Below are 22,147 nucleotides of genomic sequence, written 5' to 3' on the forward strand. Positions count from 1 at the left end.
CTTAACTCCGGACACCGGACCCGAGTCCAAGCAGGACCGAGACGCCAAGGGCAGAGGTAACAGGAGAGCCCGTTACTATGGGCCAGCACTCCCGTCTCACAGTCGGATCAGTGATGGATGGTCTTTTTCTCCCAACTGACCGTCCCCACGTTTTCCCACTCGGTCAAATTACTTAGGTGTTTGAGAAGCGGCCTGTTTACCAGGCCACGATGACTGGTCTGGGAAGGAGATAAGGAAAGCCTTATGCACCAGGGGTCACAAGGTCACAGGGCTTTGACTGGTGGGAAATACAACAGACAAGCTGCCTGGCAGGGCAGGTGAGGAGGGGACCCTGAGGAGCACACGGGGGACATAAAGCCGCTCTTCTCCAAGGGAAGTATTTACAGCTCCATAAATCAGCCGGGGGCAGGGGCGAGGGGTCACTCCGCTCAGACGCTCCCGCTGAGCTGTCTAGCAGTCTGCACAGAGCCAGCTAAAGGTTGGGGTGGGGGGGGGGAGGATGGCTGAGCAGAGGAGCCACAGGGACAGGATGGGGGGTGGTGAGATGGGCAAAGGTGGGAATCAGAGAACACGGGAAACAGGAGCAAAGGAACCCGAAGGGCCTGAGAAATGCAGAATAGTACGTGAGCGTTTCTGCGCGTTTGGAGGAGGGTGAACGGTGGCCCCAACGACAGGGGTTGGAACCTGTGACCGTGCCCTTATTTGGAAATAGGGTCACTGTCGATGCAATCAGGTTAAGAGGGGATCACATGGGTGGGCCCTAGTCCAATGGCTCTTGTCCTTATCAGAAGAGGAACATGTGGACATGGACGCGCAGAGAAGACCACATGACAAGAGGCAGGGACAGGAGAGATGCGGCCACAAGACTAGGAAGTCCGCGGGCTGCCGGGCGCCACCAGCATCTGGGAGAGAAGCCCGGGACACTCTCTCCTTCAGAGACCCCAAAGGAACAACCCCACCCCACCCCCCCGCCCCCGCAGACACCCTGATTTGGGACATCTGACTCCAGAACTGGGAGCCGGTTTCTGTCATTTGAGACACCTAGCCTGTGATCCTTTGGTAGGACAGCCCTCGGAAGCTACTGCAGAAGGGTAGAGGGACTGAGGAAGGAAAGAGCTGGCCCCACAAGGGTCAGGGGCACGAACACACACACACACACACACACACACACACACACACCAGAAGTTCCAGAAACGTACCCAACACATAGACTAATCAATCCACATGCCCTACAGGGCTCAGGAGCCCAAAGCTCAGGAGACAGAGACAACAGGGCTCAGGGCCAGGCCAACACTGTGATCTGCGATCTCTGCCGATTGTTCTGTTCCCTCCGTCCCGGGAGACTTCGGGTCGGCACCGGAGCGCAGCACCTGCAAATAGCAGGGGGCAGCCTGGACTCCTGCCCTGTGATTTAGGATGCCCTTGAGACCACCTACAATTGCAACGTATCCTCAAGCGGGGAGAGCTTGGAATTCTCCTCCTGGGCCCTCAGAAATTATCCGCTTCCCACACACATTCCAAAGTAGTGATTTGACAAAACCCCAGACGTGTTACCTCTCCACTTCAAATACAGCCTTGGAGCACAAGACCAAAGGGTTTCTGGGGCAAACGTATGCTTTTGTAAATGTCACGACAATAACAGTGACAATGACAAAAATGCTAGTGACCTCGCCAGTAATAAGTAGTGTGTCCAACGCGGCAAGGAATCCAAGCTCCTGGTATATATCCACTCCTGGGTTAGCCCAGCACCATAACCCAGGAGTCCTAGGCTGGCTTCCGTCCGAACCCTGACAGTCGTCTGGCATGCGAAAACTTCAGGCGAACTTTCCTGGCGTAAATCACGTCTTCTGTGTTTTCTCTCCTACGTAGGCTTTTCGCTTGGGGGTCTTTCTCTGCCGATACCCACCACCAACTATGTATCTGTTAAAAACCGACTGCTGGCAGATGGCAGAGTATATCTGAACACAAATGCTGTCTACACGTGTGCCTAATTCCCAGGTCCCGGTTTGCTCGGAAGAGACGAAGCGGTTCTCTCACCGGAGGACTGGCCTGCCAGCCATTTCCCCCTGCTGGTGATTTTATAGATGCTGGGGCGTCATAAATGCTAACCGGATTAAAAGAAAGACCTCATAGAGTCCATTCAGCTACCAACACTTTTTTTTGTATGATTGAAGCCACATATGGCCAAATAGTGACACTCCCTGGAGTTCAGCAAAAAAAGCACACAGAACAACAAGTGTGGCATGGCCAGGCCAATTCCTTCGGTCACGAGCACGTGACGAGGAGGCCGGGGGAGCAGAAAAGAAGGGTAGAGTGAGTCCCCTCTTGTGCAAGAGCCGTAACCCAGGAAGGAAGAAAATCGCACTACAGAACCAGAGAATTGGGCTGCAATGACTGGCTGGGGCCATTCGCTAGGATCCTGTCCCCAAGGGGCTGCTGAGGTCTGGACGCCTGGGACTGAGGCACACGCGGATGGTCGCACCCGGGAAGAATAACAGACAGCACAGGCCTCCTGCCACTGCTTCCTGGGTGAGTGCCGTGCGCTGAGCCCTCCTGTCCCGCCGACAGCTGGGGGTGCGCCGGCCACAGCGGGATGCTGGAGCCGCATCCGATCCCGGGGTGTCCTCCAGCCACACCAGGCTCACACGGCTGCTCTGAGCAGCTGGCGGCACCCAGGCGGCCCCCACGGGGAGAGGGGCCCAGCTCGCCGTGGCCCCCGGCTTCTTTCCCATGGCCCAGGCACGGCGTGCACACACAGGCCCGCACGTGTGCACACACGCCCGCTTTGCCAGTGAGCATCTGCAGCTGGTGTTTCTGTGCCCTGGAGAAGCCAAGGCAAGCTTCCAGAAGCCTCAGCACTGCAGACACGAAAGCACGCTCCGTTTTCACACAATCCCATGTGGGTTAACAAAAGCAGTCAGGAGGCAGCCGAATCCCCACCAAGCAGAGGGCCTTACAAAGCATGCGGCTGTGGGCTTGAGAAATTGCTCCCAGACCAAGAAGGAGGGCCTGGAATCCCACCCAAGGCACAGGATCTGACTTATCCATGTTTGGAGCTTGTGGCTGGATGCAAGTAAAAGTTTCTGGGAACGTTCAGCCTACGGTCGCTTCCGAGCCTTGGTCAGCAAATGCGTCTCGCGTCCAGGCGGGCCCGAAGGACCTTTCATCTTGCAGCTGTGACAGGCCCTTCTGGCCCCTGGAGACCCCGCACCCTGCACCTGGGGGACAGGTCTGCTGTAAACACGTTGCCCCCTGGGGAGTCTGGAGTCTACGCGGGGAGTACAGGTTAGAGTGCGACTCAGCCAGCCCCACCTCCCGCCCACCGCCCCCTCACCTCTCTCTTATCTGCCCCTCACCTCCCTCCCGCCGCCCCTCCCATTTCCCCCCCATCACCCTGCAGACTACCAAGGCAATCTTTGCACAGCCATGAGGCTACACCGTGTCCCAGGCCAGAACCTTGCACAGTGGAAGACGGCGCTCAGAATAAAGATGAACATTCTCCTGCCACCTAAAAAGCTGTATACGTTCTACCCAGGGCTGCCCAATATAACTTTCCGTGGTGACGGAATGTTCTAGATCTGTGCTGTCCATCGTGGTGGCCTTTAGCACATATGGCCACTGACCACTTAAAATGTAGCTCTGAGAACTAAGGAACTGGATTCTTGATTTTACTTAATTTTAACTGATTTAAATTTGAAGACCCACGCATGGCTGATGGCCTTGGAACTAGGTCATGTTGGTTTAGTCCCCTGACCCTTCTGACCTCAGCTACCCAACCCTTTCTCTCAGCTGCCTCAGGGCCTTTGCACAGGCACTGCCATGCCTCAGGACTCGCCCGTCTTTGTCAGCTCTTTGGATCTCAGTGGAACATCTCGTCCTATGCCAAGACGCCTTTTCTTTCCTTCCAGATCAACACAGCCCTGTCTCTTCCTTCCAGCTACTCTGTCGAGCATTCAGGATTCTGACTCCCCAGTACGGGGAAACGTCATGAAACAGAGACCACACGGGACGGTGTCGTGCTGTTTGGGTCACCAGCGTGTACCTGGGCCTCACACAGCAGGGGCACAAAGAGACGGTCAGGGAATGTGTGTGGACCATCCGGACTGCAGGCTAAGTCAGCCTTCTGAGAAATGTTTCCCCAGGCCCAGCATCCAGAGCACAGGCCTTGCCCCCTGGGGACACATCCTTATCCTGCCGGAGGTCTGACCCCTGCAAGCAGCCCGTGTCCCTGTGAGGTCCCATCGAGGTCCACACACCAGGCCCCACCAAGGGCAGTCACGGCTCCACACGCCCTTGACTGAAATGACTGGCCTGTAAGCAAACAGCACACACTGGTGAGCATTCTGGGATGCGGAGGGAGCTCAGCACCCCGTAGGACCCCGGGAAATCTCTCGGGACCTGCAGGGACAAGCCAGCCCTTAGACTGAGGCCAGCAGACTTGGGTCCTAGCTGCTCAAAGCCCAGGAGACCCAGCTGCGGACACACGGAGGGGCGACCTTCCTGAGGGGACGCGGGACCCTCAACATACAGCGGGCTAAGAAATGATTATGGATTCCTGGTCTTTGAATAATTAGGAAGAAATCAGGCAGAAGTAGAGCGGATTTTTTTTTTAGCATTCTCATTTTTTTTTTAAAGTTTACTCATTTTATTTTATGGAAGAGAGACAGCCCGTGTGAGCAGGGGAGGGGCAGAGAGAGAGAGAGAGAGAGGGAACCCCAAGCAGGCTGTGTGCCGTCAGCACAGAGCCCGACGCGGAGCTCAATCCCACCCACCTGGAGATCATGACCTGAGCCAAAAACCGAAAGCCAGACGCTCAGCAGACTGAGCCACCCGGGCGCCCAGAGTGGTCGCTTTAACAGGCAATTGTCGGGCATTGAATTGCGTCTCCCCCGAAACGCACACGTCGAAGCCCGGCGCCCAGCGCGACGGCGTTTGAAGGTGGGCCTTCGGGAGGGGTTAGGTTAGATGAGGTCTCGAGGGGTCCCCACGAGGGGGTCGGTGCCCTAAGGGGAAGAGGAGCCGGAGTGCTCTCTCCTCCACGTGAGGCCAGAGAGGGCGCCGTCCGCAAGCCAGGAAGGGAGGCCTCACCCAAACTGACCTGCTGGCGCTCTCACCCTCGCCCCCCAGCCGCCAGGACGCTGGCGAGTGCATTCCTGAGGATGACGCCGCCCGCACGTGGTGCTTCCTTACAGCAGCTGGGCTGGGACGGCGATCAAGCCGACAGGGTGACAAAGGGCTGAGCGGGAGGGCGGCCACCTCCCCGAGGAATCGGGCTGTATCGGAAGAAACGTGTCCCATCCACTCACGCTACCAGCCCAAGATGCCTGCAGAGTGCACCGCGGGAGCAGCGAGCCAGACGGTGACCTGTGGGGGAGGCTGAGGCACGAGACAGACCACCCGCTCCTCCATGAGCCACCCGCTCAGGCGGGACACCCACCGGCTCCGGACGATTTCAGGGAGGACCCCAGGAGACCGCCACCCGTCAGCAGGTGACGGCGGCCCAGCCAAGAGTCCGGCTCCTCAGGGTCTGCTCAGCCCCACGGGGCTCCCCACAAGGCCCCTTCCCCCCCTCCCGCGACCATCTGCCCGCCACCTGCCAGCCGCCACCTTCCGACCGGCTCGGACCAGCCCTCGATGCCCCCACGGCTGCCGAGGCAGGCACGTCGCCACACCCACCAATGGGGCAGCCCCGGGCCACGGGCACCCGCCACCCATCCCAGCAGCCACGCCCCGGGTACAGAAGGCACCCCACGCCTCTCCACGCGGGCCCCCGAGAACGCTTCCGAACACCTGCTTCCAAGAACTCCTCACTCTTTTACCTTTCAGAGTTGGAATAGGGCCGTCCTGTCCATCCAGCTCTCCCAGAGGGTCATTCGGGTCCGGAACCTCCATTTCCCCTGGACGGAAGAAAGAGCACAGCACACACATCCGTGAGGTTTACTGCACGCCCTGTACTCGGCTTCTCGTGCAAGAACAACAGTATTCTAGCAAAACCATCCACTGTGTACAGAAAACCTAGGAGGACAAGGCGCTGTGGGAGCTTCTGGAAGGCTCTGATCTGGCATCGCAGCAGAAGGGATTCTTCACGTTGACCCCCAGGGTGGCAGAACACACAGACGAAGCGCACGTGTGACCGAAGCCCTGAGCGCCATTCAGGGAGGGACAGAGATTCGAACACGGGCTGGCAAAAGAGAACACCTCGGTCGCCAGAGTCTGCAGGTGGCCCTCCGGAGGCGGGCCCTGGAGATTGTGAATAAATTCGGAACCGGGGTGTTTCAGGCAGTGCGTTCCCCTCCTGGTCCCCCCCGATCCACTAGCAGCCAGCGGCCAAGGACGGACCTACCTACAGCTGTGAGGACAGAGGTATCTCGTCCTACAGCTCTAGCAACCCACCCTGTAGAGACGGGGTCACAGCAGGCGCAACCACTCCCAGGCTCACCCCCACCCAGCACGGGAGCAGATCTGGTCCGCCTAACCCGGAAAACCACACAGAGCCGTGGGCCCCTGTTCCCGGGTCCCACCAGTCGGGCCGGGAGGGTGGGGTAGAAATGGTGGCTCTGGCGACACATCCGGATGGATCTGGGTCTGTGACATCAAAGCCTAGCATGGAATGGGACACACGTGCCGAACGTCACGCGGCTTAGAAGGCAATCTTGCCCTGTTACACGTGGATGAACCTGGGGGACATTATGCTGAGGGAAAGAGCCAGACACAGAAAGACAAATAGTGTCTGACCAGTGAGGTCCCCAGAGGTGTCCAATTCATAGGCAGAAAGCAGACAGGGGGGCGGTGGGGGGGGGAAGGCAGGAGTTGGTGGTTTAATGGGGACAGGTTCTGGAGATGCGTGGTGATGGCAGGAGTACAATAATGTGAGTGCCGTTAACGCCACTGAACCCCGTACTTAAAAATGGCTAAGACGTGGGGCGCCTGGGTGGCTCAGTCGGTTGAGTGTCCGACTTCAGCTCAGGTCGTGATCTTACGATCCATGAGTTTGAGCCCCGCGTCGGACTCTGTGCCGACAGCTCGGAGCTTGGAGCCTGCTTCGGATTCTGTGTCTCCTTCTCTCTCTGCACCTCCCCTGCTCACACTCTGTCTGTCTCTCTCTCAAAAATAAATAAACATTTTTTTAAAAAATGGCTAAGACGTGTGGAGGTTCCTCAAAAAATTAAAAATAGATCTACCCTATGACCCAGGAACAGCACTGCTAGGAATTTACCCAAAGGACACAGGAGGGCTGATGCACAGGGACACTTGTACCCCAATGTTTATAGCAGTGCTTTCAACGATAGCCAAATTATGGAAAGAGCCTAAATGTCCATCAATTGATGAATGGATAAAGAAGATGTGGTTTATAAATACAATGGAATACTACTCGGCAATGAGAAAGAATGCAATCTGGCCTTTTCTAGCAACGTGGATGGAACTGGAGGGTGTTATGCTAAGTGAAATAAGTCAGGCAGAAAAAGACAGATACCATATGTTTTCACGCTTATGTGGATCCTGAGAAACTTAACAGAAGACCAGGGGGGAGGGGGAGGGGGGAAAAAAAGTTACAGAGAGCGAAGGAGCCAAACCCTAAGAGACTCTTAAAATCTGAGAATAAACTGAGGGTTGATGGGGGGGGGGGAGCGGAAAGTGGGTGATGGGCATGAGGAGGGCACCTGTCGGGAGGAGCCCTGGGTGCTGTACGGAAACCAATTTGACAATAAGTTTCCTATTTAAAAAAATGGCTAGGGGCGCCTGGGTGGCGCAGTCGGTTAAGCGTCCGACTTCAGCCAGGTCATGATCTCGCGGTCCGGGAGTTCGAGCCCCGCGTCAGGCTCTGGGCTGATGGCTCGGAGCCTGGAGCCTGTTTCCGATCCTGTGTCTCCCTCTCTCTCTGCCCCTCCCCCGTTCATGCTCTGTCTCTCTCTGTCCCAAAAATAAATAAACGTTGAAAAAAAAAATTAAAAAAAAAATGGCTAACACGGCAACCTTTTAGGTTATGTGCATTTATCACAATTTCTTTGAAAGTCTCCGGAAGACGGTTTATAACTCAGTTACAAACCGGGTCACCCCGCTTGCCTCTCTTACACGAGACACAGGAACCAACAAAGCACCCAGACACTCGAGGCCGCTCTTGCGATGAGCAGCCTTGCTCGAGGAAGCTGGGGCCTGCGAACAGGGTACATGCGGTTTTCAGACAGAGTGGTTTTCACGCAAGAGTCTTCAAATTCTTTCGCTGAATAAACACCGACTGGCCAGCTGATTCATGAGGGCACCGGCGTCTCTAAGCTAAACCTGTCTGCACCGCCAGGTCCGAAACCCCAGGATGCGCCACGGAACACATCAGCCTTGAGCGCCCTTGGCGTTGAGCCGCAGCACCCATGTGGCCAGCGAGAGGGTGTTTCTGCCCGGGCCGGGGCTTCTCACACCCAGTTAAGGAAGGTCCCCTCTATCACTTCTGGTCCAAACTCAACCACACAACAGACGCCACGCTCCATGCCGGCTTCCGTAAAATGTCCCCCATCGATCACGTGTCCTTATTCTCCAATTCCCCGTATCGCTCAACGTTCCCCAGGGGACTGTAAACAGCGGTTAGGCCATCCCAGCATTAGAACCTAGACAGAATCCGGGGCCCCGGCAGCACAGACACAGGCAGAAACCGGGCAAGGCAGTCCACGGATGTGTGCTAAAGAATCAAACTTGAGTTGGGTTGGAAATTTTCAATTGGCATGTTATACATGCCATCACTCAGCGCTGTGTAAATGCAGACAGACCACAGGAAATCAAACACACTTGTACTATATACACACATCTGAAAGAGGCATAAAAATTATTAACTGCTTAGAAATTGACAAATGGTGTGAAACAGTCAAATAAATATACACCCTGAAGAAAAATAAGCACTATTAGCCCAATTCTACCGCGGAACAGATTCCCAGCTCTTCCAAGGTAGCTTTCTGTTTTGCGGCACAAGGTTTCCCGGCACGTCTGAGTCACGGTGTCCCGTGCGAAGGAGCCGGAGGCGGCCCCGATGCTTCTGCTGACTCTCGGGTCAACCTCACCCACCCACCCACCCAGACCTGCAAAGTTGCCGTTCACCGCAGAAATGCTAAGACTCTGTTTGAGCAGGTTGTGATGGTCAGCACAGAGGCTGCGACTTGACTTTTCATCTCTTTCGGCCTCAAGCTTTGCCTTAAAAAATAATTTAGTAGGGGCGCCTGGGTGGCTCAGTCGGCTAAGCATCCGACATCGGTTCGGGTCATGATCTCGCGGTGAGTGAGTTCGAGCCCCGCGTGGGGCTCTGTGCTGACAGCTCGGAGCCCGGAGCCTGCTTCGGATTCTGTGTCTCCCTCTCTCTCTACCCTTCCCCCACTCACACTCTGTGTGTCTCTCAAAAATAAACATTTAAAAACATTTTTTTTCAACGTTTTTTTATTTTTGGGACAGAGAGAGACAGAGCATGAACGGGGGAGGGGCAGAGAGAGAGGGAGACACAGAATCGGAAACAGGCTCCAGGCTCCGAGCCATCAGCCCAGAGCCTGACGCGGGGCTCGAACTCATGGACCGCGAGATCGTGACCTGGCTGAAGTCGGACGCTTAACCGACTGCGCCACCCAGGCGCCCCTCAAAAATAAACATTTAAAAAAATTTTTTAAATAAAAAATGACAGCAAGGGTCACATATGTGAATAAAGGTAGAATATGGCCCATTACCGTGGTCCTTAGAGCTGACACCCTAAGTTGCCACAGAAGGGGGCCCCGTTGTTGCTTCCTGAGAAAGGAGGACCCCGCTGATAGCCTGATGTTAGAAACCGTCATTCTCCTACAGAGCATGAAGTCGGACACAGAATGGTTGTCCTCACTCAAGATGCTGCACGTCCTAAAATTTAAAAGCCAAATGGAACAGGTGCAAATATGAACTCGGGGAAAGGAGACAAGTGGGTCCAGCGTTTGAGCAGATGCCAACAGAACCTCTCCCGGCCCCCCAAAAGGGTTGGAAACACCCCAGAGGAAAAACACAAAACAAACACAGGCCAAAACCAACAAAACAATTGCAAAAACTACCACACACACACACACACACACACACACATCCAAATGTCACTGTTCCATAGCCACAATTATAAAGGTAATTTAAAATTTCTTCTTTTATTTTATTTTTAAACACCTCTATGATGAAAAAACATCGGATTATTAATCGATGTAATTCACATACCACAAAATTTGCCATTTTAAAGTCTACAGTCCACGGGCGCCTGGGTTCAGTGCCAGGCTCTTGATTTCTGCTCAGGTCATGATCTCACAGTTTGTGAGTTCAAGCCTCACATCAAGCTCTGCGCTGTCAGCACAGAGATCCTGTCTGCCTCTGTCTGCCTCCCTCTCTGCCCCTCCCCTGCACATTCTCTCTCCCTCTCTCTCTCTCTCTCTCTCTCTCCAAAATAAATAAACTTTAAAAAGTATCTAAAAAAAATCTCAAAAAAACTAAAAATAAAGTCTACCTTCCAGTTCCAGCGGGTTTGGGGATATGCACAAGATTGTGCAACTGTCTCCACTATGTAATTCCAGAATATTCCATTGCCCCCAAAAGAAATCTTGTTCTCATCGGCAGCCCTCCCCGTTCCCACCTCCCCTAGGCCCTGCAACCACCGGTCTGCTCTCTGTCTCTAGGGCTTTATGTTTTGGGCATATTATATAAATGAAATCACACAACATGTGGCCTTTTGAACAAACACCAATTGTATGACTCTTTTTGCTTTTTGATATTATGCGTGGAAGTGCACACAAGACCCGAGGTGAGTACAGGACAGGAGGCTGGAGTCACCGGGATTATGGACGCCAAGACGGGTCTGAAGGTCACCTGCCTGGACACCAGCTCACGTCCACACGCTGCCACGGGAAAGGCGGGGCTCCGGGGCTCTGGACACAGGGGACCAAGTCGGGGTTCAGCACCGCCAGCACTGGAGCTGGTCTCTCCTGCTTGTGCCCTGACTAGCGGGTTCTCCTGCATGTCACTGCTGCTGGCTGACCGACCTGTACCCACCTTCCTAACCCCACACACTGCCTTGGTGATCCCTGCCAGCCCGGCTGGCCGGTGACAGTCCCCGGCGGTGTGAGCCCCGTGACATCTCCCTGATGGCCTGCCCAGCACCTCCTCACACAAAGCCCTGCTTCGGGCTTGCCTGGTGCTGCTGCCCTCGCCTCCGCTGGCCATCCAACAGACGAGGAGACCCGAACAGGGAACAACTTAGGGGAGGAGCCCCGGCTGCCCCAACGCCTCGGGACTTAATCTCTTCTGAAATGGAGCAAATCACATGTCTTTCATTTTGGTAGAAGGCTACAGGGCGTGCTATGAAGGCCACACGTGTCCATCAGGGGCGTGGAATTTCTGATGCTCTAACTCTCCTGCACGAGACATGGGGGGCTTTCACTGTGAAAACCCACGCAGGGAGACACGTAAGGCCACCGGAATACAAACCATCGATGGCCTTAATCAAGTAAGGGGTTTATTAGCTCCTTAATTGTTTGTTTGATGTTTGAAGAAGAGAGAACATTTAATTTGAAACCAATTGAAATGTGGCTGCTGTAGTGCAAAGACACATTAATTGCATAGTTTGATAGTCAAACTATTATAGTCAAAATTATACTTTAGTCAAAACTATAGTCAAAATTATACTTTAATGCCTAGAAGCAAAGGCTGAACACAACGTGATAATAACCCTCCTGGAACATGGGATTCTGGAACAGAAAAAAATACATTAGGTAAAGTCTAAGCAAAGAGGAACGGTATGGATTTTGGTTAAGAATAGTGAGTGGCCGGGGCACCCGAGTGGCTCAATCAGCTGGGTGTCCGACTCTCGATTTAAGCTCAGGTTGTGATCTCGAAGTTCGTGGGATCGAGCCCCATGTCCGGCTCCATGCTGACAGCGTGGAGCCTGCTTCGGATTCTCTGTCCCCACCTTTCTCTGCCCTTCCCCCGCGCATGCTCTCTCTCTCTCTCTCTCTCTCAAAAATTAAAAAAAAAATCTCTCCCTCTCTCTTTCCCTCCCCCCACCACATGCCCTCTCTCTCTTTTAAAATAAATAAATAAACACTTTTTTCAAAAAGAATCAGTCAATCGAGGCACATTTGCCGTGACAAATGTCCCACACTAACGTGTAAGATTTAACATCAGGGGAAACAGGTGTGTGGTGCAGGGGAACTCGCTACGACCTTCACATCCTTTCTACAAATCTAAAACTGTCCTCACCGAAGAGCTCACTCAAAAACACTTACACATCCCATCACATGGCTTAACCAAGCCTATAACCAAGGCTCACGGGTAGAGAAGGGCGGTCGGAAAGATCCTATCTCCAAACACCTCGCATTCTGGATCACTGGATACGGCCCCAAAGCCAGCCATGAACGGCAGATTCAGTGTCAGGTGTTCAAAGAGTCCACAGCAGGCCAGTGACTACTCAGAAGTTAAGTGAGTTAGGTTTGGACCTGAATCCTACGTCATTCATCAGGCGTGGTGACGTCAGCTGTTACTCAGGAACTTAGGGCATATTCTGGGCAGCACTTATCAGTGTCCCGCACGTTCAGGGCTGAACAGCGCGGCGTCAGAACGGCCTGATGAGAAGATTTGATGCTGATATTTCATGGCACACACGCTGCCCACACGTGGGAAAATGCAGAGCGATTAGGAACCAGGCAGCAGTCACACACACACACAGAATCTTCCACAGACCTTCTCTCAACACGGGCCTCCAGCGTGACGTCCTGATTTAGGGCGTCCGTAAGAGACGTTTGCGTCTGCAAAGCAGCAAATGGGTCTGTGCTGATTTCCAGGCTCCTTCTGTCCTATTAAAACCCCAGCTTTCTCATTAGCAGCAGAGACACTATGAAGCAAGAATTTACTAATGAAGTTCAACCCACGCCCTCGGATTTGGGTCCATGGTGCTATTTTGTTTGCGATTTGCGTCTCTTAAAAAGTGTTTTGTTATTCATGCTGTCTTCATCCTTACTCCCTACCTGTTGATCTGAATCGGTACACGTGCCGTGATTTAATTAGATGTAGTCTCTGGAATATCTGGACAACTTCAAAGCAGGCTCCTTTTAATTAGTGAGGCTGCCTTATTCACCGAAGCTTGGCATTCTTGGATCTGGTCATCCTTGTGAAAAGGTATAATTTCCAGGATATGAGAAAGAACAGCAGTCAGGGAGGGCCCAGAAAAAGCCCACAGTCTGGAGGGGTGATCGTGGTGCAGAACAGGAGCCTCTCAAAGGACAGGCCCGGATTTTACGGTGAAAACTCAGACAGCACACCCGTTTTCGACGGGCAACGTTGGCCGTGCATCCAGCGCAACCCCTCAGCTGAGCATCATGTGCCACCAAAACCATCCGTGACACTGGAAGAGCAAGAATGGAGGGAAAGAAACTAACAACCGGGAGGGCGCGCGGTATATGGTCCTAAAAGGTGCGCCCATTAGTCTGGGCGTTCGGCCGGAGAAGGTACGTCCAACAGTAAGAAGATTCCATAACGTCTCTGGGAACACGCTGGTTAAAACGTCGCACGCTGTGTGTCTCCAGCCAGAAAAGCGCACAGCGGTCAGGGTGAGCGGCCTGTGCCTAATCGCCGGCCGTCTTTATTCTCACTATTGCTACCTCGGGGTTGAGTAAACACTGGTGGTGTTCTCCCTCAAGGGCTGGCCTAACCCTGCTTTGGAAACACGAAGTAAAACCCACCAACCTGAAACGGAGTTACCAGGGTCCCTCACCAACTTACACTCCGCTTTGATTCCACTTCTGCGGCAAAAAAAAAAACCCGTCAAAGCCGCAGGTGAGTGGGAGCCCAGACCCAGCTGCCGCCCCGGCACCCCCTGAAGTGAGGGCTTTTCCACCCTGGGTCCCCGGTGGGTCCCCCGGGCCCCCAACAGAGGCCCCGCTGTCAGGGTCCAGTGAGGATCTGGCCGAGGAGGGGGAGGGGCCGCTCGGGAGGCTGAATTGGGGTCTTCCATCTGCCCCAATACCTAGAGCCCCCCGCAGGAAAGGAGCCAGCAGACATGCTGGGTATGTGCCCTGTTGCCGTTGGGTTTCACGGACGAGTCTTGAATGTCGGTTGTCCCCCTGCACACAAGGAGTCGTTTCTTACCTCGAATCCCTAGATTTCATTAAAGGTAAAAAGAGGAAAAGAAACCTTAAAACAAACAAACAAATAAAACAACCCTTAGTGGGAAAAGAATCCAGTTGTGCAGTAACCCATGGAAACAGGGGAAGTGACCTTGTAACTGTTTAAGGAAGGGATTTAAAGGCCTCAGCCACACTCGCTGCAGCCCTGGGACCCAGGCCTTCGAGACCCGTAGGTTGGCGTGAGCGGGACTGGAGAGAACGGGGTCTGAGGGTCGGAAGAGGCCCGCGTCAACCAAGAATCTATGTCCGGCTTGTGTGGCCAGATGCTGCTCGCGTCCCCAGAAGCATCATCCAATTGTTCTTTTGAAAGCGGGACATGTGATCGCCTCAAGTTCATGGAAATAAGCAACAAAATGGGGGTCAATGTCTGCTACAATCCAGGTGGTGACAGTGATGATTTTTTTTTATTTTTTTTTAAACGTTTATTTATTTTTGAGACAGAGCATGAACGGGGGAGGGTCAGAGAGAGAGGGAGACACAGAATCTGAAACAGGCTCCAGGCTCTGAGCGGTCAGCACAGAGCCCGACGCGGGGCTTGAACTCACGGACCACAAGATCGTGACCTGAGCGGAAGTCGGCCGCTTCACCGACTGAGCCACCCAGGCGCCCCAGTGATGATTTTGTTTAAAGGTACCTTCCATATGAACTTGCCAGCAACAATGCACCACAGCCTGGATGGCCAAATTTTGGAGGCCGAATTCGAGATCCCGATGCGAGCAGGGCTGGTTTCTTCATGGCCCCTCTCCCAGGCGTGCAGACGGCCGCCCCCTCTGCGTCCCCTCTGTGTCCTAATCTCTCCTTATAAGGACGCCAGTCGCATTGGCTTCGAGCCCACCCTAATGACCGCATCTCAATTTAATTACTTCTGTAAAGACAGTATGTCCAAACAAGGTCCCCCTCTGAGATACCGGGGGGCTAGGACTGCAGCGCGTCTATTCTGGGGGAGCACGATTCAACCGACAACAGGGAGCGTTCATTTGCCGTCATTGCCTCTTTAGAAGGAACGCGGATGTGAAAGCGGCTTTTGCGAGCGCGGGGTGCAGACGGACAGACAGGCCTCAATGAGACAGGAGGCAGGGTTTGGACCAGGTACAGAGGTGCGTCTGGGGGACCCGCCCACAGCCCGCTGATGATTCTAGCGCCCTGGCTGCTGCCTCAGACACCTTCTCTCTTGTGCAAAATACACCCCGTGGCTGCGCTCCCCCAGACGTGAGTCAGGACAGGGGTTCTCCGAGCTCCACGCGCCCGCGATTTCCAGCAGCAGCTGTGACACCTTCCGAGCCCGCACCTGCCAGGTCCCTCCGCTCACGGCGCTCACTCACGTCAGCGCCACTGTCCCCGCTGGGCGGCAGGGAGGCCCGCAGGGAAGGGGGCGCTGGTCATCGTTTACATGGTGCCTCAGTTTACCCACGTCGTCCTCATAGCCCCTTCCCATGACCTCCGCCTCTGGACCTTCTCCTCCTGCCCTCATCTTCCGTGCGACTGAGTGTCTTCCCCTCCCTGCTCCTCCGAAGGCTGCACCTGCAAAGCTCCTCCCTCTTTCCACCCTTGAGGGGAGAGGGGGCTTGGCTTTAAAAGAGCAAAACAGGGGCGCCTGAGTGGCTCGGTCAGTTAAGCGTCCGACTTCGGCTCAGGTCATGATCTCACTGTTCACAGGTTCGAGCCCCACGTCGGGCTCTGTGCTGACAACTTGGAGCCTGGAGCCTGCTTCCGATTCTGTGTCTCCCTCTCTCTCTGCCCCTCCCCCGCTCTCTCTCTCTCTCTCTCTCTCTCTCTCTCTCAAAAATTAACTTAAAAAGAAATAAAAAGAAAATGCACAGAGCCCCCAAAATGTACCTTGTCAGGTCAGACCCCTCTCCGGGAAGCCAGTGTCACAGACCCGAGGACCGGTTCCCATCTGACACGCACATCATACTCGACGTGTCCAAGCAGGAACCCCGCTCTCCTCCACAGACTACTCCCCTGCAGCTGCCCCCCACCTCCTGAATTCTAACTCCGTGATCCACAGGCCAAGGCCCCAGCGCCCCCCGCCCCCCAGTTGTGTCTGACTCCCCTTCCAGCCACATTCTGCGTCCAACCTGTCATGAAATGTCAATCGCTCGGTCTTCAAAATGAATCAGAATCGATGCTGCCGGCCCCGTCCCACCCCCGCCTCGTCCCTGCCCCGCTGCTCACGCCTGGTCCCCGTTGCTCCTGGCTCTGCTGGGTCACATGACAGCCCCTGCATGGCCCACCTCCCCTCCAGAAGGGGCTTCACGCACCATCACCTGAGACAGCAGAGGTGACCCTCGAAAACATAAGGCCCGGCGGGAGAAGCCGGACACAGAAGAGCCCGGATTGCGTGAACCCCGCTTACACCAAGTTCAACGAGAGCCCGAGGCACGTGTGGTGACGGAGGTCAGCAGCACCCTTGCGGGGGACGGCCAAGACGGAGCAGGACAGAGGTTTCTGCGAGGCTACTGGTGACGTGCGAACTGATGCACGTATGCGTATTACGCCCACCCCAAGCTTACCGCGTTTCCCCTGGCGTGTTGGCTCCTGTAACACTACCTCCTTCAACAAAGCCCACGCTGACCCCTTCCCTCCACATCAAGCTCTCAGTCCTGCCGCCTAAAAACCACACGCTCGTTTATTCCTCTGTCTGTCTGCTCCCTGCTCAGCCCGGCAGCTGAGCGGGGATGGTTCATCTGGCGAACGAGTGAATGAATGAATGCTCCCGTGCTCGACACCTTCCAGCACCTTCCACCTGCTCTACCCTCTGTCCGCCCTCCATGCAGATGCACACGCACACGCGCCCTCCTGAACTCGCCCGGGCTCCTCTACCCTTCACGCCCCCCTCCCCCCGTCAACAACTCCAGCCCCTTCTCCCTCTAGAGTTGACGTCTGTTTGCCCCCTGCCTGGACAACGCCACCTGAGACCTCTCCGCTCCGTTGCTGGCTTGTGAGGCCACCCTCCCCGTCCCTTGCTGCATTTCTCTCCAGAGCAACGCGTCTGTCCCACGTCAGCAGAGGGTGGTCCGTGGAACAAGGCTGCGGGTGATGGTCACAGGCGTTACCTCGAACCCCGGCATGCAGGAAGCACCCCAAAACTCCGAGGACAAAATGCATGCTGACAGAGTCGTGGGACCGTCACGCTCACATTCCGGAAACCCTGAGGTTCGGCTCACGGTGTGAAGGGGGGGCTCACCCCTGTCCCAGGCATGCGGGGGGGCCCCTTTGCTGCACTCCTCTTCTCAGAGGCAGATAAGGGGGTCACAGTGCGGGACCCTGCTCCTCTCAACAGCAAGCGAGCACCTCCCTGCTCCACTGCCCTCCGACCCGACCTTCCTCCCCGTGCCCCAGCAGGTGCACCTGCGATGCATTCTGCTGAGAGACGCCAGGCCCTCGGACCACACGCTGCAGAACTGGCCCGCAGAACGGTGGCCTGAGGATCTCGGTGAACTCACTCTGCCTCCAAAACAACAAAATCCTGGGCCACGCGATGAAAACCAAGCATGTCGGAACTCCGAGAATTCACCAGGGCCACCGAACAAGCTGAAAACAAATCGTCCATGTGAAAAAAAGGACTGAAGGACTGGGCCCCGGGAAGATGGCCTCGCTGCGTCATCTGGACATGCAGCACCCGGGGGAGATCCTAGGTCTGACTCGGCTGGCCTGGGGCTGGGGTCGTGGGGAGGCAGCGGGGAGGGGGTGTCACCCCTGGGACACTGTCAAACAGCAGCAGGCTGCCAGCAACACCTCAGCAGCTCCCTCGTGGCGACCACAGGGCAGGAAACACCAGGCGCCCAGAATTCAAAAGGAAATCCAGACCCAGGGGACCACGGGAAACTTCGAGAAGTCCGACGTACTTCCCGGATCAACAACACTGCGCGCGCGGAAGGCCATGTTCACGCCCGAGGAAGATGCCCCACATCTCTGGTGCCATCAGGAAGAGGCAGGGAAGGCTGATGTTTGATGGATGCCCGCTCACAAGATCCCCTTGGCAACAGGTTCAAGACACGCAGCGAGGTGCATAAGAAAGTCTCCTGACCAGGGACTGGCTGGCCACACAACAGTGCTGACTGAGTGGTGACCCTCAGGAACCCAAACTTGAAAACGTAGAGGACCTTCGGCGCCGGGGTGGCTCAGTCGTTTAAGCGTCCAACTTCAGCTCAGGTCACAATCTCATGGTTCATGAGTTTGAGCCCCTTGTCAGGCTCTGTGCTGACAGCTCAGAACCCGGAGCCTGCTTCAGATTCTGTGCCTCCCTCTCTCTCTGCCCCTCCCCCACTCATACTCTGTGTGTGTGTGTGTGTGTGTGTGTGTGTGTGTGTGTCTCAAAAAACAAATAAACATTAAATAATTTTAAATTAAATGTAGAGGACCTCATGTTAAGTGTTCTTATCACACAGACAAAATAATAACAATAATAACAACAGTAATAAAGACGGGAGAAGGAGACTTTTGGAAGCAATGGCTATGTTTATAGCCCAGACTGTGGTGATGGTTTCACGAGCATACACTGATCCCCAAACTTACCAAGTTGTGTACGTTAAATCTGTAAGGCTTTCTGGATGCCAATCATACCTCAATAGAGTGGTTTAAAAACAAAACAAAGAGAACTTAAGAATAGCGGACAACTCAGCGGTCACACATCATAGGAAAGAGAGAACCCGCAGAATTAGTCAAGGAAAGCCACTAAGCAAACAAACGGTAACAAGAAAAACACCCCCCAAAACCGAAATGAAAAACAAAAACAAAACCACAGCAGCAAAAACAAACCTTGATGGGTAGAGGGGTTTGCTACTAGAGTTGCTAAAATATTATTTAAAATGTCCAATTTTGGGGGTGCTTGGGTGGCTCAATTGGTTAAGTGTCCGTCTGACTCTTGATGTCAGCTCAGGTCACAATCTCAAGATTTTTGAGTTTGAGCCCCATGTCGGGCTCTGTGCTGATGGCATGGAGTCTGCTTGGGATCCTGTCTCTCCTTCTCTCTGACCCTCCCCAGCTTGTGTGTGCTCTCTCTCTCTCTCTCTCTCTCTCAAAATAAATAAATAAATTTAAAAACATTTTTAATAAAAAAACCAAAATGTCCAGTTTTAACAAAGAGTACAAAGACATACAGAAAAAAAAAATCAGACAGCATGCCACATACACAGGAAGAAAAAAAACACCTAACAGAAAATGTCCCTGAAGAGACTAAGACCATTATAAATATAGTCTTAAACATATTATAAATATGTTTAAAAAAAGAAAGAAAACCACATCTAAGGAATCAAAGGAGGGGCACCTGGGTGGCTCAGTCAGTTAAATGTCTGACTTCAGCTCAGGTCATGATCTCGCAGTTTGTGGGTTTGAGCCTCCCGTCGGGCTCTGTGCTGACAGTTCACAGCCTGGAGCCCACTTTGGATTCTGCGTCTCCCTTTCTCTCGGCTCCTCCCCTGCTCACCCTCAAAAATAAATAAACCCTCAAAAAAATTGTATAGAATCAAAGGAAATTACAACAACTTTTTCTCACCAAACAGGGAATATCAATAAAGTGATAGAAATCAAAAGAATCAAATAGAAATTCTACAGTGGAAAGAACAATAGCTGAAATTCACCAGGTGGGCTCCACAGCAGATGTGAGCTGGCAGAAGATTCGGTGAACTAGAAGACACTTTACTATGTTTCCTGGAAGAGAGATTATCTACTCTGAAGAGAAGAAAATGAAAAGAATGAAGAAAAGCAGCAGAATCTAAGGCACCCATGGGATATGACCAAGAGCACCAACACATACATAATGGGAGTCCAGAAAGAGATGAAAAAGGCAGAAAAAAATATCTGAAGAAATGATGACAAAAAACTTACCAAACCGGAGAAAAAGTATTCATTTAAACACTTAGAAAATCAAGAAACTCTAAGTAGGACAACCTCTAAGAGACCTACAACTGGACGCACCACAAACTTGAAAAACCAAAGCAGAATCTCGAAAGCAGACCTACAACTGGACGCACCATAAACAAACCTTAAAAACGAAAGCAGAATCTTAAAAGCGGCAAGAGAAGGGACTCGTCATGTAGTGGGGGTCCTCAGTAAGATTAAAGAGTTGGTTTCTCATCAGAAACCAAGTGGGATGATGTATTAAAAGTTTTGGGGGGGAAGAAAAAGACTGCCAGTCAAGAATTCTATACCCAGCTAAACTCTTTTTCAAAAATGAGTAAGTTAGGCCACTTCCAGATGAACAACAAATGGGGAAAATCTGTCATTAGCAAACTTCTCTACAAGACATAGTAAAGGGAGTTATTTGAGGGAAGATGAAAGGACATTGGAAGGAATCCAAATCCACACAAAGAAGTAAAATAGTACCAGTAAGGTACGGTACATAGGTACTATGAAAGTTATATAAACGTATTTTTGTCTGTAGCTCTTTTTTTTCTATTTCTTTTAAAAAAAAAAAACCACTGCATAGAACCATAACTATAAAATTGTGTTGATGAACTTAAAACATATAAAGATGTAAATTGTATGGCACTAATAGTTCAGAGGGAAGGGGAAGGAATAGCAACATATTGGAGCAAAGTATTTACTATTAATATTAAGTTAGTATTAATCTGAACTATATTTTTTAAATGTTCATTTATTTATTTGGGGGGGGGGCAGGGGCAGAGAGAGAGGAGGGAGAGAGAGGATCCCAACCAGCCTCCACACTGTCAGTGCAGAGCCCCACACTGGGCTCAATCCCATGAACCATGAGTGAGCTAGATTTTTTTTTAAATAAGATGATAATAGTAATCTTCATGCAACCACTGAGAAAATGATTTTTTAAAATGACATATATGAGAGACAAATTAAAGAAATTTTTAAATCATACCAGGAGCTATCTACTTAATACAAAAAAAAAAAAGGAAGGAATCAAGGAACAGAGGAACAAAAAAGAAGTGATATATAGAAAATAAGTAGCAAAATGACAGAAGTAAAACCTACCTCATAATTAATTAATTAAAAGCAAATGGGTTGAAAGGACAAATCAAAACAGCAGAGATTGGCCAAAAGGATTTTTTAAATTATCCAACTTTATGTTGTCTATAAAAGATACTTTGTATTGAAGAACACAAATAGCTGGAAAGGGGTATCACACACACAATAATCATAAGAAAGCTGTAAGGTCTATATTAGTATCTAACAAAATACACTGCAGCTATAAATCATTACTAGAAACAAAGGACATTTTATAATGACAAGATGGTCAATCCAATCTATTTTAAACACATATGCACCTAAAAACAAAGCCCCAAAAACACAAAGCAAAAACTTACAGAAATGAAGGAGAAAATAGCTAAGTCAGCAATAATAACTGGAGATTTCAATAACCCACTTTTAATAATGGACATAAGTACTAAATAGATCAGCAGGGGAACAGAAAACTTAAACAACACTATACGCTATGCCTAACACTAAAGAACATTCCACGCCAACCACAAGATACACATTCTTCTCAAACTTACACAGAAAGTATTCTAGGACAGATAATATTCTAGGCAATAAAATAAAATTTGATAGATTTAAAAGGAATAAAGCCATGCAAAGTACGTCCTCTAGCAACAGAATGGAATTAGAAATCAGTAACAGGAAAAAATTTAGGAAATTCACAAATATGTGAAATGAAACACAACATTTCTAAATAACCAATGAGCCACAGGAAAAAAATCACAGGAAGATTATAAAATACTCTGAGAGGAATGAGAGTGATGCCCAAAATAACAGAACTTAAGTGTGCAACTAAAGTAATGCTTAGAGGGAAAGTTACAGTCTTAACTGTCCGTACTAAAAAGGATGTCAAACCAATAACCTCGCTTTACACGTTAAGGCCTTATAAAAAGAAGAGCAAACTTAACCCAAAGCTAACAGAAGAAAGAAAAGAATAAAAGTAACAGAGAAAATCAAAGCTGGTTCTTTGAAAAGATGAACGGAATTGAGAAAGCTTTGTCTAGGGTGATCAAGAGAAAAAGAGAGGAGACTCAAATTATTAAAAT

General features: G+C 51.9%; 1 protein-coding gene across 3 annotated transcripts in view; it reads right to left on the reverse strand.

Moving 5' to 3' along the window:
- The window catches only part of ROR2 (receptor tyrosine kinase like orphan receptor 2), a 197,798-nt gene that overhangs the window by 39,639 nt on the left and 136,012 nt on the right, over positions 1–22,147 (reverse strand). For all 3 annotated transcript variants that reach the window (XM_023243262.2, XM_003995323.5, XR_002737778.2), the window contains exon 2: positions 5,820–5,897. In XM_023243262.2, coding sequence (XP_023099030.2) covers positions 5,820–5,897 — 78 coding nt within the window. The remainder of the gene's footprint in view (positions 1–5,819; positions 5,898–22,147) is intronic.

Source organism: Felis catus, chromosome D4, assembly GCF_018350175.1.
Source record: "Felis catus isolate Fca126 chromosome D4, F.catus_Fca126_mat1.0, whole genome shotgun sequence".
Classification (NCBI taxonomy): domain Eukaryota; kingdom Metazoa; phylum Chordata; class Mammalia; order Carnivora; family Felidae; genus Felis; species Felis catus.